At 40.8% G+C, this 17,453-nt stretch overlaps 1 protein-coding gene across 1 annotated transcript in view; it reads left to right on the top strand.

Moving 5' to 3' along the window:
* The window catches only part of NDRG1 (N-myc downstream regulated 1), a 38,719-nt gene that overhangs the window by 15,459 nt on the left and 5,807 nt on the right, over nt 1–17,453 (top strand). The window contains exons 3-11 of the mRNA XM_064397755.1: nt 996–1,031; nt 8,158–8,263; nt 9,669–9,789; nt 12,017–12,079; nt 13,650–13,710; nt 14,171–14,257; nt 15,402–15,458; nt 16,394–16,497; nt 16,913–16,969. Of these exons, the coding sequence (XP_064253825.1) occupies nt 996–1,031; nt 8,158–8,263; nt 9,669–9,789; nt 12,017–12,079; nt 13,650–13,710; nt 14,171–14,257; nt 15,402–15,458; nt 16,394–16,497; nt 16,913–16,969 (692 nt within the window). The remainder of the gene's footprint in view (nt 1–995; nt 1,032–8,157; nt 8,264–9,668; nt 9,790–12,016; nt 12,080–13,649; nt 13,711–14,170; nt 14,258–15,401; nt 15,459–16,393; nt 16,498–16,912; nt 16,970–17,453) is intronic.

The following is a 17,453-nucleotide window of genomic DNA, read 5'->3' as shown; positions in this document are numbered from 1 at the left end:
GGCTGTGCCTAATTGCCTAAAAGTCACAGCTGTGAGAACTACAGATTGTACTGCAGTGCTTGAGGGTCCCTAAGAAAGCAGCTATGGTGCTTCTGACATCTGTTCTTAATTTACCTGGGCTTCTGAGGCTGAGTGGCCTCCTTGCCAGGATTCTTAGCTTTCCTTTTTATCTCAATATTATTTTTCAAGCTTTGGCCTTTTGCCCTTTGCAGCATAAAGTGTTTGCTTGGCTGCTCTTCCCTCTGTTTTCTTTCCCTCCAGTGGAAATAAGAGTTTAACTTCTTTCTTCTCCCTTAAAAAAGGAGGTAGCTATAAGACATTTCCTCCTTTGAAGCTATAAGCCTTGTAGGCTATTTGAGGTGGGGCGGTTGTCACCTATCTCCTTTCCTGGTGGAGACCCTTGACAGGTGCAGGAGATTGTCACTAGCAGCTATGGCAGGTGACAGGGTGGAATGGACCTCTCTATGTCCAACCAGCTTCCCAAACACTGCAAAGAATAATTTTGGCCAGAATAAGACCCTTCCCACCTTCCACATCACGTAACCAAGTCCCAGTAATGACTGCTTAACTGAGTTCCAAGTGTTCAGTGCATTCTTGAACTAACTTCCCATCCTAGGCAGGACTGAGGCTGTTGGCTGTCCTATGGCTACAATAAGTGATGCAGAAAAGTTCAGTTTTACTGCTCCTCGTGAGTGCATTGATCAGAGATTTAACAATAACTGAGTATGCACCAGCTTTTGGCCCTCATTTTGCTGGTCTGTAATCTAGTATTTTACTAGATTTCATTTTTATTGCTCCATTTTACTGCTTTCATTTCTCCATGAAGATTAGTGGGTCTAAAAGCTCTTGGGTGAATTTTGGTGCTTGACAGAAGAGCTTTCATTGAATGGACATAGAGCTCTCAGCTGCAGAACTGGGGGGCTTGAACACATATCCAAGCATAGATTTCCAGAGCTGCAAGTTACTTCCATTAATGCTTTCAAATCTCTTCACAGGCCATCACTCGCCTCCTTCCAGACTTTGATGTTCAGGCAAGTAAAGCTATTATTCTTTCTTTATTTTTTTTTCCTTTTCTCTTTCTCTTTTTGCACAAGGGGAGATTGAATTGACATTTGAGAAAAACAGCAAGATGTGACCAGAAGGGGCTGTTTGCTTGCCAGGAATGCTGTTACTGTGGGAGAGGGGTCTGAATGGGGCTGTGCTGTAGCGATGTGAAGGGGACCACAGGGGGCCTTTTGAGACTGGAGCTGAGAAAGTTTCAGTCAAAGGGGGTGGCTGGTTTGCAAGCAGTTCTACTCTTGCTAAGAGAATGAGAATCTTCAGCAGTGATGGTGAAAACAATATATTCCCCTCCCACATGGACACACACTTCCCCCAGTTAATTTGCTTTCGTTAGCAGTGTGCGTGCATTTCCTCAGAGGAAACATTCCTCTGGATGCATCCCATTATGCTGTTGAAATTTTCCAAAATATTCCTGAAGCCTGTGGGGTGGTGGAAGGTGCTAAACAATCACTATTGTGAGTAAAAGGAGTGATGGTATTTCTATATTTTTATTTAGAGACAGAGCATACAAGTTCATAGTGCAGCACTAGGTCACATGGAGGCCCTTCACTTTCCCGTTCATGCTTTTGGCAGATGACTTTGTCACTCTCCTGGCTCCCCTTTATTGCCACTTGGGCTTTTGACTGAGAAGTTTGTCCTTCCTGATCCTTTTGTCAAGGTGTGTAGAAATGGAAGCAGACTGTACAGAACTAGGGAAAGCTATTACATTTTCTAGTCTCTGTTCAGATCCGTGAAGGAAAACACCCTTCTCTACTTTATTGCATGTTGTGTTTTTTTAGCACCTGTCTATATATATTTTTTTTCAATGTTGTGCCAGTTGCTTTAAAAATACAGCCCAAATTTGAGACTTTTCCTTGGAAACCAAGTGAGACAGCTATCTTGGACTTTCTTCATCTTTCAATGGTTCTTACTTCTACAGCAAAGCTGTACTTTACACTAATCCCACATCTTGCCCCTCATTTTTTTCTGATGAAATCTGCTGCCCGAAGTCTTGATAAATGTAAGTTAAGATTGTCACCACACAGCTTCTTGCAGGACTGTGCACAGCATGGGAGAAGCTTTCTTTTTGGTTCCGGATTGATCATTTGGTCTAAATAAATTGAATCCCAGATTAAGTCTGCTAACAGGAATACTACAGTCTTTTGATTAAGAATCCAGAAGTGACCCATATTTCATGTCTATTCTTGGAATAAATTGCTTGGTTTGTAAACCATGTGTATATATAGATTTTTTTTTTTAACTTGGAAGATCAAATTCTCTAAGCCATTTTGCTTTTTTTCCCCCTCCATGTTTTGGATTAACTATCACTAATCCAGAGCAGTGGTTCTTGTCATTTAGCTCTGTTCTGCCAGCTCTTACTTTTTTTAATGATCTATCTTTGTTAAGAGTTTAATCTTTAGTTGTTCTAGTTCAGGAAAAATGTGGAATAAGTCTCAATGCATTTGGTTAAAAGTTGTGACTGCAAAGGGGCCTTAGCTTTGGTCCTTAAAGCCACAAGTACCCTCCCTGTGTTTCTTTAAGTTCTTTTGTGGTTGATTTGTGGAAAAAGTGGTTAGGAACTGTTATGAGAGATTTGATTGCTTAGTTCATTAGTGAAATTCCTGTGTGGCCCTAGAGGACCCAGGTCACTCAGGACTGAGGCTGAAGCATGCTCTTAGGGAGCAGCCTCTCCTATGAACTACTTGGCAAGAGGATGGACCGGCCAGGGAAGGAAGTTTTTGGTGCTTGGCAGGATGGAGCTTCTTATTTAATGCCTGTGTATGGACTTGGGTGTCCACCATATCCACTGCAAGATCCTCCATCCTTCTGGGAGCAGGTTAAGCAGTGTTCAGTTAATGACTTTGTTTCTGCCACTACTAAAAATAACTATCTATGACATGTTTTCCTTCCAAGAGTAAATTTTACCAAGTTACTCAGATCTGGAAAAAAATAGATTTTTACTTCACACGCAGTTTGAGACAGACTAGAGTCAAACACAGCTTTCCATTTTTAGAGTAAGCCACTGTATAGTGGTATGTTGCCCTTCTGAAAGAACATGTTGCAAGACATGTGCATGGTTATTCTCTGGGAAAAAAATCTTTGGAGTTACTTAGGATGGCCAAGAAAAGAGATGAAAGAACTGGCAGCTCTGAGCTGCCTCCAGTCAGCAATTTGTCTGTTACGGTGTCTGTGGCACCCACCTGAAAATTGAAGTAAAGGTCTCCTGTGTCTCAAGCAGGGGAGTGTTCCTGGGCAAACCTGTTTTAGGATGATTTATGATAAATGGTGCAGGGCACTGTGCCCTGGTTGACTTTGTTGTCTTCACGCCAAGCACATTTTAATTGCATTTCCAGTTTAATGTGTGTGTGTGTAGTCTCTAGCTCAGTAGCTTTGGAGCCAATGGAGCCCTGGCTCCTCCTCACTGTGCATATTCCTCCTCCCAGCTCTGTTTCAGTCCATCAGCACTCTGCTTTCTCAGTCGCTCAGCAGGACTTGGAGCAGTGTGGCAGCTGCAGAGATGAGTTTGTCCCCTGCACTCGTGGCCAGCTGTATCCATAGGCAGGAAGGATCCGCTTCTGCTTTACTTCCTCCTCCTCCTGCCTGTTCAGGGAGAAGGGAAGAGCTGCAAGGGGAGATGGATCAGCTGGAGCAGCTGGCAGGAGGGGTGGGATTCCCAGGTTTGGGGCAGTGTGCTGTGTGGATTTCCTCATCCTTTGGGGTGCTGAAGGAAAGGGATGGGGGTGGCTGTGGTTTGCATCAGCAGAGTGAGAGCAGAGCAGGGTGACCCAGCACTAATCGGACTAGGAAGGATCCCTGGGCAGAGCTCCCACAATAACCTGCGTCAGTTCCTGCTGCAAAGTTTTTGTTCTTGGCTTCCAACTTAGCAGGGTCGCTTACATTTACATCTGAAGTCATCATCCTCATTAATGTACCTGACTCCCAGCCTGATTTTGGGGAATCTTTTTCTTAATATTGCTAATTCAAAATAGATATGTTAACAATTTTTAAAAAAAAATTGGAAATGTGGGATTGGGGTTTTAGGAAGCATAAGATGAATTGAAATTCTATTTTAGAGTAAAAAAAATCTATTGAGAAAATGCTAAAGAACTTCAGGGCAAAGGGGGTTTGAAATTCAACATTGAAATGGCACATTAAAATCTCAAATAATTTTAATCTCCAAGAAATTGAAAAAGAAAAGTGGAAAAATATCTTTTACAGGTATTACTATAATAAAGTTCTTAAATAATATGAATTTAAAATATACTCTCTCCTAGAAATTTAAAAGCTATTTAAATCTTCCTTGAAAGCTCCGAAGCTTTTCCCTCAGTTCTAAGGCAAGAGAAGGGAGGTGTATTTAACAGTCATAATATCATGAATTAAAATAAAAGCATGAGATTGTAATTGGGGATTAAGTATATTTGAAAGCTTTAAAATAATCTTGATGGAATGCAGTATTTTACTTAAAATATAAAACATGACGTATTTAGCAAAATGTGTTCATGTGCAGTTTTCCTTTTTACATATCTGAGATAATTTGGTTGTGTATTCCGTACTTCAGAAAACAACTTGTTCATAAACACCTTTCTCAATCCATGTCTTGCTTACCTAGGGTGGAGGGGAAGGAATAACGAGCTCTCCTGTGTGATAACAAATTCTTTCCCTTCAAACCTCATGAAAAAAATAAAAAGGTCACTTGAAGCAAAAATAAAATCTATTTTAGGATCTACAATCTCATCCAAACTGAGACAGCCTCCCTAAAATTGCATGTATTGAAAGTCTTTTTATGTGTGTGTTTAGTGCCCCGAGATAAGATTGCACCTCTGTTAAAGTGAGAGATGTGAACAGATGGTGTGTTTGTCTTTATCCTTCTATCGGATTAGTGTACCTTGGATTTTTTTTTTCCAAGATAGTGTTTTAATACAAATCAGTTGGTGAAGAGCCTCTTACTATAATGTTGATGTTGATTGGGATGTGCTGCCATCTGTTTTCAGTGCTCTGCATTTTGAAAACATCCATCCCTACATCACGTAGACAAATCTCTTGATCTTTAATAGGATCAATAGGGATGTGAAGTTGTTGATGTCACCAAACAAACTGGTTTGAATTGATTGTGTTTTAGAACCTTGTGTGCATTTCCCATTAAGAATTTGTGCTACAGGAAAACGGCACAACCCTATTGAATCAGGGGAGTCTTGCTGTGACAATAATGAGGAATTGAGCCAATTGTTAAACTGTGTTGTGCCACTTATTGGGAGCGTGGTCACCTGTTGTCTCTGAACTATTTTTAGTTGACACTGAGTTTGAACTACATTCAGGTTTCCAGTTCCAGAAGAGTTCTCTGTGGCAGTCAGTGGAATACACAGGTTCAAGGGTTTGGTTTAGCTACCATGATCAGACTTTCATGCATGAAGGAGGGATGATCCTGAATCTTGAAGGTGCTCCCTGCAAAGAAAACAGGTTCTGGATTTTCACTGTTGTTACTGGAAAGCTCTAGCAATAAATTCTGATTATATGAAATGCCTATTAGTCTCTAACTGAGGAGGAAATAATTTCAATATTCCACACTCAGCAGGAGGTGTGTTACACAATAATGCTTACTCTCATTACAGTGCTGAGGTTGCCAAATTATTATTTTTTTAATTAGCTAAGCATGAGAGAGTAGGATGTGGAAAACATTAATTGCCGTCATTATTAATTTAATATATTATTAATTGCTATATACTGGCATTGCAAATCCCTTTAAGAGTATGGTATAATGACAGTACCCAAATATATATTAATGATATAGAATGTTATTGGGGCCCTGAGCAATCTGATTTAGTGGGTAACATCCCTGCCCACAGCAGGGGGTTGGAATTAAATGATGTTTAACATCTCCTCTGACCCAAGCCTTTCTATAATTATATTTTAATAGTATATATTAATGACCTACCCAATGTATAATGTACAATACCATATTTACCATGAAAAGCTGAACTTCATGACTTTAGTGTGGTGATGTAGGAATCCTTTAATCTAAATGTTGCTTATCTACTTTGGAAATACTAGATATCAAACGTTTAAAAGGCCTTGGTTTTTTTGTTCAGAATCATTATGACTTACACTAATTTTTCATTCTTTTGTGTTCACTGGAGACTTTAATCCTGGCTTTTGGGAAAGAACTCAATTCTGATTTAATTTAGCATAAATTTAGGGTGTTTCAGCATTTCAGGTAACAAAACATTAAATTAAGCTAAACTTATCAAAATCTGATGGAAACAGCAACAGGAAAGACTGTGCTAAATCCCAGGTTAGAAATTTGGCACTTTGTACATTGTGTGGCAAGGACTTGGTTCATCTTTGGTGTCTGACCTCTGAATACATTCTTCCCCTGGTCAAACCTGGCTCAAATCCTATTTAAGAGTGACATCCTCGTGATTTAGTCTGTTTTGGTTTGCCCGGCTGGGCATTATGGGAGTCATAAGCCTATGTAGGAGAGCAGCTTGTCTATATAACCCAGTTTCCTGCTGGGGCAAAATAAAAACCTGCCACCCGTCCTCTGTTTGACTCGCTGGATCTGTCACCCTGTTTTGCCTAAGGATGGTCCTAGATGTGGAGGATACAGCTTACCTGATAAGTAATGCAGTGAGTATGCAGAGGAATGAGTCTCTAAGGAGATGGGGAATCTGAAAATTAGAGTTTTGGAGTATAGTTCAGAGAGCAGCGATGCTTAACTTGTCCTGTGTGCAAGGGGGGATAGATCTTGATTTACTGCCTCAGTTGTAACTTAAAACTGATGTAATTGTGTAATTAAAAGGAAAATAGATGAAATGTAGAATGATCTTGCCTAGAATCCTTGTTTGCAACAAAATGTGCAGTGCGTTCCTTGTAGCAAATTAAGGAGCTGAGATTTAGATTGAATTATTACTTCAGATATTGGAAGGTAATCAAATATTTTAAAAAGATTTTTGCAGAGGCTGTACACCTCTGATTGCTACAGTATAATTTTTTGATAGACTTGAATTTAACTTGGACTTTGCCTCTGAGTGTTAATGCATGGAACAAGTCAAGCAAGCCCTGCAACAGCAGGCAGTGCACTGCACTGAATGCCATGGATCATATCCATGTCCTCTGCTGTGAATAAAGGATTCTAGAGCGATGCAAAGGCTGGCTACTGCCTATATAATTCCCTGATTGTTATGTGGGTGTAACCATACTGTAAATAAATGTCAGAAATAACTGTTGGTTTGTGATTTCCTTGATATGTTTTGGCAAAATACCAAATTGTTTATACCCATCTGAAGTTCAAGTGGAAAAGAAACAAAAAACTGTTCCAGCTTTTGTGTAACTCACATCTAACTTAGAGGTCCAAAAGGTGGTGCTCATGGGAACATTGGTTTGTTAATTAAGGTGTCCTTGGCTTTAAGATCAGTAAGCAGTATAAACCCCTGTTATGCCCAATAATAGCAGTTTACTTCTTAATGTTGTTTTTTCTGCTAAACACCAGAATAATGTTGTGGCTATTTTGTTCTAATTGCAAACTTTAGACAGTTGGGTTTTTGCTCAGGTCTGTACATCACAAGCTATAAAACAAACACATGTAGCTGCTGATTTTATTGGAGAAGACTACTGCAATCACAAGGCTTCACAGTGTAATAAATCCTTATGGCAGATAAGCATGTACAAGCTGCTTAATGCTTTCTTTGGGGAATAGAGGTCATTTTCTCAGCTAGAGTTCTTTTCCTAGAAATCAGAAATATTTTATCATGGTGACTTGTACTTTTGCAAATGTTGAGGGTCGTAGTTATAAGCTCTTGGTATTCTAGGTGTCATTACAGCAAAACTGCTTTCTTTGCTTTCTTATCCTGCCTTTTAATGTGGTTAAAACTGTTAAACTGTTCCCTCAGCATCTGGTTAGAGCTAGCAGTTTGAGTGCTTCTGTATTGTCTGTGGGCTGGAGGAGGTGACAGTCAAATGTCAGCACAGAGCCCCCACCATGGGGGAGAGCAGGGTGGGATTGCAGGGCAGACCCTGGGATGGGGCAGGACCCGTGCTCGTGGTCCATCAGGGTCTGCTGCAGCAGCTGTGCAGGAGCCCTTGGACAACCACTGACAGGTTGTTGCTGTCCTCTGGCAGGAGCAGGACGTGGAGACTGTGCACGGCTCGGTGCGGGTCACCATGTGCGGCACTCCCCGCGGGAACCGCCCGGCCATCCTCACCTACCACGACATCGGCCTCAACCGTAAGTGGCTCTGCTTTTGGTGGGAAAGCAGCAGTGCTAAGAAACCCTGCCCAGGTCCTGGCTTGTCTGTGTGCCTTGGAAGATGTTAGATGGCACCTAACTCTTATAGCAAGTGTAATTCTCAGATTAATTTTTTTATCCTTGCTCAGTAAATAATTGGAGCCCTTCAGTTAGAGGGGTGAAGGATCCCTGGTAGTTCACAGTGACTGTGTATGAATGCTGTAAAAAACCTCAGGGGGAGGCTGATGGTGTATTGCCAGCAGGACTGAAAAAAGAACTCTGTTGGGGCTTTGGGTCCTGTCTGATAAGCAGCCTTGTGCTGCTTGGGTTTTTATGAATCACATGTCAAGTCAGTATGAAATGAGTGCTGGCTTTGTGTCCCTAGCCAGCATTAGGAAAAAAAAAACTTCAAGTGCCTTTTATCTTATCTGTCATATGATGAGCTAATAGCCGGACCTGCCCTAGTTTGTTCTTTTGTCAGTGCCATTTGTTGCACACATTTCACAGTTTCTTAATCAGTTATCAAACTTTAAAAACACCTGCTGATCTTTATGGGCTGGCTATTACAAGGGTGAATATTACTATTAAGTTAAAAAAAAAAAAAGCTTCCTTGCCTGTGTTTTGTGGAAGTGTCATTAATTTTGATTTTCAGTGAATCAGCACAGAGAAAATCTGGAACTTTAAATTGCATCTTTTTCTTTCCAGAGTTACAAAGTTGTTAAAGAATTGCATATTCTTCTAAAGTTGATTTGAGCTAAAAGTATTTTATATTCTGCCAAGGTTTTGCCAAGTATTTTATATTTTGCCAAGAGGACATTCAGAAACACAAAGTATTGAACCATTTTCTAGGCATCTCAAAGACGGTGCTTTCCACACCAGAAGGAAAATATGCTAATCCTCTCCCTGTATTAATATTGCTTAAAAATCAGAAATCAGATCACCTCAAGCCTTGGAGCCTATGGCACTGAGTATCCCAAAAAGATGCTTTTGTTTTCAGCCACAGCAGTTGATCACATAATGTTTAACTTGGGCAAAAGCACAAGTCACAATCTTAGCCTTGAATAGTTTTTTCCCTCCATTTGTCCTGACACAATTAAAGAAAAAAAAAAGAAAACGGGCAAGGACATGGATAATTTAATGTATGACCAAACCTGAGATGTATACCCTTGGCTAAATTTTTGTCAGTATTTTTTTAACTTCGCATAAAGAATATTTTTTTGAGGAATTAGGTGTATACCAAGTAAATACTTCTAGTTGGTACAAAAAATAAGATGGAAAACCTTAGCTGACCTGATTGATTCAACTTTCCATTTACCTGCAGGATAGATTAATAAATTATTTTTGTAGCTGCAAACTTAGTATTCCCTTCAGCATAATTATTTTATATTTTCTTTTCCTTCCCAAGATAAAACTTGTTTCAATCCTCTCTTCAACTTCGAGGACATGCAGGAAATCACCCAGCACTTTGCAGTCTGCCATGTGGATGCACCTGGTCAGCAGGATGGAGCACCATCTTTCCAGGCTGGGTGAGTTGTCAGGGAAACAGCTCATGCTTTCACAGTTACCCTCTTTTTTGGAAAAAAAAGAGTCTTGAGTTGCAGTTTCATTAAAAAGTACTTGCACCAAGCACAGTAGTTGGCTTTTGAACTTAAATCCTGTCACTATTTCTAAAGTACTGGAGTTTTGGGAGCTCTGTTTTGTTGTGCCATTTCACAGCAGATTTTGTGGCTGCAGTTTTGCATTTTAGCTTTGCTAACTAGGCTGCTTGTAAAGCAGTTCCTTGACAGATATCTACATGTTGTCAATTTAAATATTGACTTAGCTTGTTTTGTAATGACATCCTGAATATAAATACCGAATGAAAATTAAATGATTGCTGTAAACAAGACAGGCATTAACCTCTACATCACCTCCCTCATAAATCTGTGGTCTTTATGAAGTGGCAGCATGACAGATGTGAAGTTGATAACCTTCCTGGAAAATGCAGGTGGTTGGCAGTAACAGGGTGATGACCCCCACAGAAGGCTGTAGGTAGCTCTGTGCTCCTGGCTGTGCCATGTATGATGCTGTAACTCTTGGAAACCTTGTGGGCCATGAGCACTGCCACTGCCAAAATGCTTTAGCTGTTTAGGGCAAGGGAGACAGGTTTACCTTGAGATGCCCCTTGGACAAGGATCAGCTTGGCTGAGGAAGGGAGCAGCCAGCATGCCAAGGGGAGGATACAAGGCAAGGAGCAGTTGTTCTGTAAGAACTGCTATTAAGGAGCTTATAAGTACCCTTGTTGCATGAGCCAGTCTATTTCCCTGCTTAATATTTAAGCTGGTCTGATGCTGCTGTTAGCTGCAATGGCCCAGTTGTCTGTCAGAGCAGCCTACAAAGCTATTTCAGTCACCCTGTCTTTGCATTTGTTTAAATCATGAGCTTTTAAGTGCCTTAGCCTCATGTCCTGAAGAAGTGTTAACACTTCTGAGTTGTCAGCTGCAGAGGGCAACCACCATGGTCTGTGGCTGGCAAAGACTTGATATAGTCATGATGGTCACTTAAGAAACTGTATTATCTCTCTACCGGCCCTTCAGCTGGGAGACCAGCATTCCCAAATTAAGTCATAGAATCATGGTTTGGTTGAGAAGGGAAACTTGCAGGTTACCTAGTGAGCAACTTGATCAGATTGCCCAGAGCCCTGTCCAGCCTGATCTTGAATGTTTGCAGGGATGGGGCACCCACCACCTCTCTGGGCAACCTGTTTCAGGGTTTACCACCCTCATTGTAAAAAAACTTCTTCCTTAGATCTAATTTAAATCTACCCTCTTTTAGTTTAAAACCATTACCCCTTTTCCTACCACAACTGGCCCTGCTGAAAAGTTTTTCCTCCTCTTTCTTATAGGTCCCCTTTAAGTACTGAAAGGCTGCAATAAAGTCTCCCAGACCAAAGCTGTTGCAGTGACATCAGCTTTTGTCATGTTAAGGTTTAATTTCCCAAAAATAAAATCTAAGAAATGTTTTGCAGTGCTTGGTGGTTTTTGTTTGGTTATATTTGGGACACTAAACTAGAGAATAATTAGGTATAACAGAGATTTAAATACATCCTAGGGAGATGTTTTCCAGCTCTTCTCTGAATAGATTTTTTTCCACTTGCTACTCAGTTGAGATTTTGCTCAATCTCCTTCTCTCAAAGTTTTATTTCTGCTTTTAAGAAGACCAAAATCATTAACAAACAGCTGTTTTTATTGAGCCTTCTTCATCAGCTTCATAGCCTTTCTTATGCCTTCACTTTCTTCATCAATATTAAGGGAAAGCTGTTCTCATTTATCCTATGGTAATGTTTGTGTCCCTAAAAACATGCATGTAAGTTTTTGCCAAATATCTAGAAGTCATCTCTGTAGTCTCTGATTATGCAATACTGGGAAAATTTTTTGTGGTGGACTAGAAATACAAACGTAGTGAATGTGGTTGGAAACTCATCTCTCTTGTTCAAACTTTCTCATAAGTTCTAAGTGTTAACTTTCTATGGGAAAGATTCATTGTAGTCTGTTTTGTTCTTAGACATCTATTGCCTTGTAACATAGAATACATATATAGATTATGCTCTTATTTCTGCAAAATTACTTGTGCTTGGTTCTGATTTAAATTCAGCTCATACACTCAGTGATCTCATGATGACCACATTTGGTACTAGCTCTACAGTGGTCACTGTGTCTCTAAATATGCCACTGGACATGGGGTAGTAACTCCTCAAAAACATGTTTGTTTTAGATATGTGTATCCCTCCATGGATCAGCTGGCTGAAATGATTCCTGGAATCCTGAAACAGTTTGGGTGAGTGCAGAATTGTTTACTTATTTCTCTCATTCTCTCTGTGGCTCACTGAAAGAGCAGGCATTTGTTTTAATTTGGCTGTCTGGCATTTTGTTTGCTAGAAATACACTTGTGGTTCTTTTGGATTCCTCTCTTATAGATGGATTGCTTTTGCCTTGGTTTCTGAAAGAGCTTATTTTTTGGCCCTTTTTGAAATGTCTGGTTATTTTTAAACAGGAAGCAACTTAGGAGAGATCCCATGTGCCTAATTTAGAGGCTTCCTCCAGTATTCTCTGTGCATAGCCCTCACAGGGGCAGGGCGCAGACAATCTGTTCTTCCCACTGTAACAACCCACGTTTTCCTGTGTGATTAAGCAGGAAAAAAACCAAAAACAAACATAGTCCCATCTGAAGACATTTACTGTTTTGCTGCTGTGGCTTGAGTGTTCTAGGGGGTCAGTCTGACCTCCCTGAGCCTCTTTACTACCAAGTGCAGATGCCAGGCTACTAGTGTTGAAAGACCTAGTGGCAGTGTTCCTAGGTTATCTACCTGCGTCATATTTGGGATTTGTCCTGCCTTAAAGCTCAGCTTTAGCAGTAGCTGTAGCTGAGAAAAGTTCATTTTTTGTGGAGCTCGTGCTCCTGGTACACAGTGGAGAGGGCAGGTAGACACCTCTAAGGGGTTTTTAGAACAAGCAGAGAAAACTTTGCATTCAGGCACCTTTGGAAAACACATGCTGGACCATCTCCCCAGTTTAGACATTGCACAGTTATAACCAGCTCTCACAGTACTGTGGGCCAGGTTACCTCACTACCTCCTTAGGGGTTTTTTTTGAACTGTCTAATGTCAGGCACAGGGTCGTCAGTTCTGTTGAACTGCTCAAAAAAATGTGACCAATAACATCAGTACTTTGAAAATCAGTGAAACTGGAATGTGTTTACCAAGTCTTGATTTAATATTGCTAATGAGAATTAAAACTATCCTCAGGTATTTTCCTAAAAGCATTGAATAACCTGTTTTTCTCAGTGGTTTTGTCTAGCCTTCCCTTCCATGTATTTTCTACGACCTTGAAGGTGATGCTTTAAATCTGATTTCAGTTAATGCAAATATTTGGTTTGTCTCTGCCCTGTTTGGTTATGAAATTTAAGCTTCATCACCCCAGTGACTGGATAGCAGGAGATGTTTCCCTGCCAGCCTCCTGTTAAAGAGGAACCAGTGCCCCAGTTGGATAGCTGTGATGGGGAAGGCAGGGGGAGCCTGGGGAGGGAGAGCTTTGTATTTAGGCTGCAGATTTCAGGTCTCTATCTTATAAGTTTTTCTGGCAGAGACTAAAAATTTCCTCCCAGGATCAGAACAATGCTGTGGTTGCTCAGTATATTTACTTATAGATAAGTGAGGATAGCTGCTACCCTGCAATGAAGGAGGAGCAGGGTCCTGCAAATGTCCCTGGGGCCACTGACATTGCTGAGGGTGCGCAGCTTGCCCTAGCTGAGCCCTGCCTCCCTTGGCATGTGAAAGAGGAAGGCTACTGGTGTACTTTTATTTTCAGCACCCTTCCTCATTTGTCTCTTCTGTTTTATTGCTGTGCAGGCTGAAGACCATCATAGGAATGGGAACTGGAGCTGGTGCCTACATTTTAACCAGATTTGCTGTAAGTTTTGTGGAACTTCCCTAAAGCCTCAAGCCTGATTTCCCTTACACATTGTTGTCCCCATGGCGTGCATGGAGAACTCCTGTTCTGCCGTGCCCAGTTAAGTATGCAAACCAAGCTTTCAAGTGAAATACCACAATCTGCAGGATAGCTAATCCAGAAGACCTAGATTTTCCATTTTAAGGCCTGGGCTCTACCCAGTTAATTTGCAGAAGGTTTTTATAATGGGAGTTCTCTATTTAAACTGAGGGTGGAGAAAAAGTTAAATCCTGATGTTCTCCAGCTGCTCAGTTGAATTGCTTTAATGATTTTTTTTTCCCCATACATGTGCTTCTTTTCTGCAAGATAAAACTAGACCTACCACTTTCATCCCCATGACATAATTTGCTAATTTAATTTTTTTGCTGACTGTCGAGCTGCAAAGGATATCTGATGAATCTTAGAATCTTCTCTTTTGCAGTTAAACCATGCAGAGATGGTGGAGGGATTAGTTCTCATTAATGTAAACCCTTGTGCTGAAGGTTGGATGGACTGGGCAGCAACTAAGGTAAACCTCTTACTGCAAGCCTGTGGGACAGGAGGAGTTTGGCAGTCTTGTATGTCAAGGCATGGCTGCAGATACTAAACATCCTGGGCTAATTCCTTTTGGGTTTATTCTTCCATTTGCAAAAAAAAATTCATACAGGGCTAGTGATAAAAATAAATACTTTGAGAAGACAGATACATGTGGCACAATGGAGCTACTGGGACAATTCTTAACAGCTCATTACTGCAGGGGAGAACAGTTTACCTGGACATGATAGTTTTGGAAACAACTTTCAAGAAAACTTCAAGTGTAGTGTAGCATTCAGTGCTTTCTTATTCATGGTTTTATTTACCAACACAGTCCAAAATATGAAGCAGAGCATAGAAAAATGTCCAGAGCAGCATCCTCCATGTTTCAATCATCTGCGAGTCTTAGATGCCAAAAGGACTCAGAAAAGAGCATTGGCTACAGATGGTTTATATGACCAGAAGTTGCTGACATAAAAGAAACTCCTAGGAGAAACTTGCAGAGCCAGGATGTAACATTCTTTCAAGGCTTAGTTACTATATATATTCCCATATCAAACTTATCAAAATAAACTGATTGACAAACTTATTTAAATGAAATGTAGTAACTTTTCTATGCTGAAATGAACCTCCTGACCCATTTTGATACTCACCAATGCCACCCATTTCTTCTATATCTGTGCCTCTGCCTTTCACCTCTCAAGGTGAGTACTGCTCACCTCCAGAGCACAGCAGGTGCCTTATTTTCTTGTGTTCTTCCACAGCAGGAGCATTTACTGCGGGTTGTGAGCTTCTGGTACCAGCTCCATTGCATTGTCAGGGAGGAGAGTGGGCAGTGGGGTTCAATGGCAGCCCCAGGCTGGTTTGCTTGGTATTCCTGCAGGGAGTGACTCCCTATACACCTCTGCCCCTAGCAGTGTGTTCCCTGTATAACTGCATTACTGAAAACATCTGACGAGAATGACTCAAACCCCTAATGGTGTTCTAGTTGGATTGAGGGGGGGAAAATATCAGTTTAGGATACTGAACATGTAGAGAGAGCAGAGAAACATCCATTGGTCTGTTTATGGGTAATTGGAAGGTATAGTTTGTTCAGGGGCTGTGTTAATAGCAGATACTTAGGTATTCTTGCTGTTCAGATTTCAGGTTGGACGAATGCTTTGCCAGACATGGTCATTTCACATCTATTTGGAAAGGTAATATTAAAAAATTCCTCTGATGTATTCAGTCATCTGTATTTACCTCTTGGGGCTGGGAGGAGTGCAGAAGCTTTCAGTTAAACAACAAAAGATGAAGTTAAACTGAGATAGGATTCATACTTGTGTCCCCAGCATTTTGGGCAGTATTCTGCCATGGGATTTTCTGTGTCCTGAGTGCTCAAGTGCATCTCAGTTGTGACATCTCTAATAGGGGCAGCTCCCTGTCTAGCCAGCCAACACTTAAACGTGGGTATAAGAGTTGTATATACTCATGTTCTGTGCTGAAAAACCCCACAGATTTTTTTATATAGTATTCCTGTAGCTCTGTGACAGCTGGTTATTGGCATTAACAGTGCTCTCCAGCACTGGAGCCTAATGGAAAGTGCTGGACTGTTTCTGAGGCTACTTCATTGTGCCTGAAATTGCAATGGAAAACTCCATTCCAGCAGAACAAGGAACTAATCTATAAAGACTTTAGAACCCAACTGTTTGAAAATGTTACTGATTGAAGTCCTCAAAGCTTAGTTACATACTATTGTGAAATTGAGTTCCACATTACATGTTTGTAAGCTTTCAACATCTGCTTTACCCTGGAAACATTTATTAGGCTTCTTACCCTGAATCTGCTTTTGTTTGTTTTAAAACCTCACACTTGTCTGACTGTAACCATCTGCCCTACAACATGTTTTGCAATTGTGAGACTTAAACATTACAACATATTTGAGTTTTCAAGTGAAAATTGTGGTTCTGCAATCAGAAGCCAGTATTAATTCTGGGTGACTTCACTGGGTGCTGAAAGCTGTCCCTTCCCTCAAGGAAACGCTCCTGTTGTGCATCTCATATCTATGAGTCTGATACACAACTACTGTGCCATGTCTTCAGATCCTTCCAGAAAATAGCCCCTGTTCTGAACAATTCTGTCTCCACTTTAGGAAGAGATTCACAGCAACCATGACCTGATCCATACTTACCGTCAGCATATCATTAATGATATGAATCAAACCAACCTTCATCTCTTTGTCAACTCTTACAACAGGTAAATACATTTACCTGATTTCTAATTGGAAACTTTTAAGAGGCTCTCCAGCTCTTTAGAGACAGTATTTCTTGCGTGATGGGATTACATGTGTTCCCCCAGTATGAAGTTCTGCTTAATGGTGCCTTTAGGGATCTCAGGTGGTTTGCTTATTGGAGAAGGACCTTGTGCACTTCTGGGGTGAAAGGTTATAGACTGGGACTGAACTACAACATTGATCCTTCAGACTAAGTGTGGTTCTATGTCAGTTATGGAGGCCACAACATCCTAAATTGTGATTAAATTAACATTAAGTCAGATTAAATTAACATGTGAGTGTCTGTGCTTTCTCCAAACTAGAAGAATATAGAAGTATCTATAAAATTCCAGTGTTTCAAAAGCCTTTGTCCTCTCTATTTTTTTATTTTTTTTTTAGTCGGCGAGACCTAGAGATTGAGCGCCCTGTTCCTGGCGTGAACGTTGTCACCCTTCAGTAAGTATTTTATTTGAGAGCTTACTGCAGGTCAGAGACTGCCATTAGGAAGAACTCCTCTCTTCAGACCTGGCAAACATATTAAAATTGAAAGTTAAGTAGTTCCTGTCACTGTGCATCTAAAAATTTGGGCTTACAAACATGTTATAGTTAATGGAAACTATAGCTCTGAAGGCACTTGAGCTGTGCTAATACAAGAAATATGTGCAATGCAAGAAAGCCCAGCCTAAAATCATTTAGAAAACCAACCAAACAACAAAAACTTCCAGGAAGATAGAGCAGGAATGAGAATGACTGACTATGGATCATCTGGCTTTTGCTTATGCCCCAACTTGTGCAACATAAGTTGTCAGGTCCTTCCTAGCTCAGCTGCTGATGGTTATACACAGGACACTCTGCTCCTCTGACAATCTGTTTGGAATTGGATGGACAGAACCAAAAGCTGGAGCTCAGGGCTCTGGGGGGTGGTAGGCATGAGACTTTG

The sequence above is a fragment of the Passer domesticus genome, chromosome 1 (assembly GCF_036417665.1).
Source record: "Passer domesticus isolate bPasDom1 chromosome 1, bPasDom1.hap1, whole genome shotgun sequence".
In the NCBI taxonomy this organism is placed as follows: Eukaryota; Metazoa; Chordata; class Aves; order Passeriformes; family Passeridae; genus Passer; species Passer domesticus.
The sequence above is the reverse complement of the archived record's forward strand: the minus strand, read 5'-3'. Positions and strand labels throughout refer to the sequence as shown.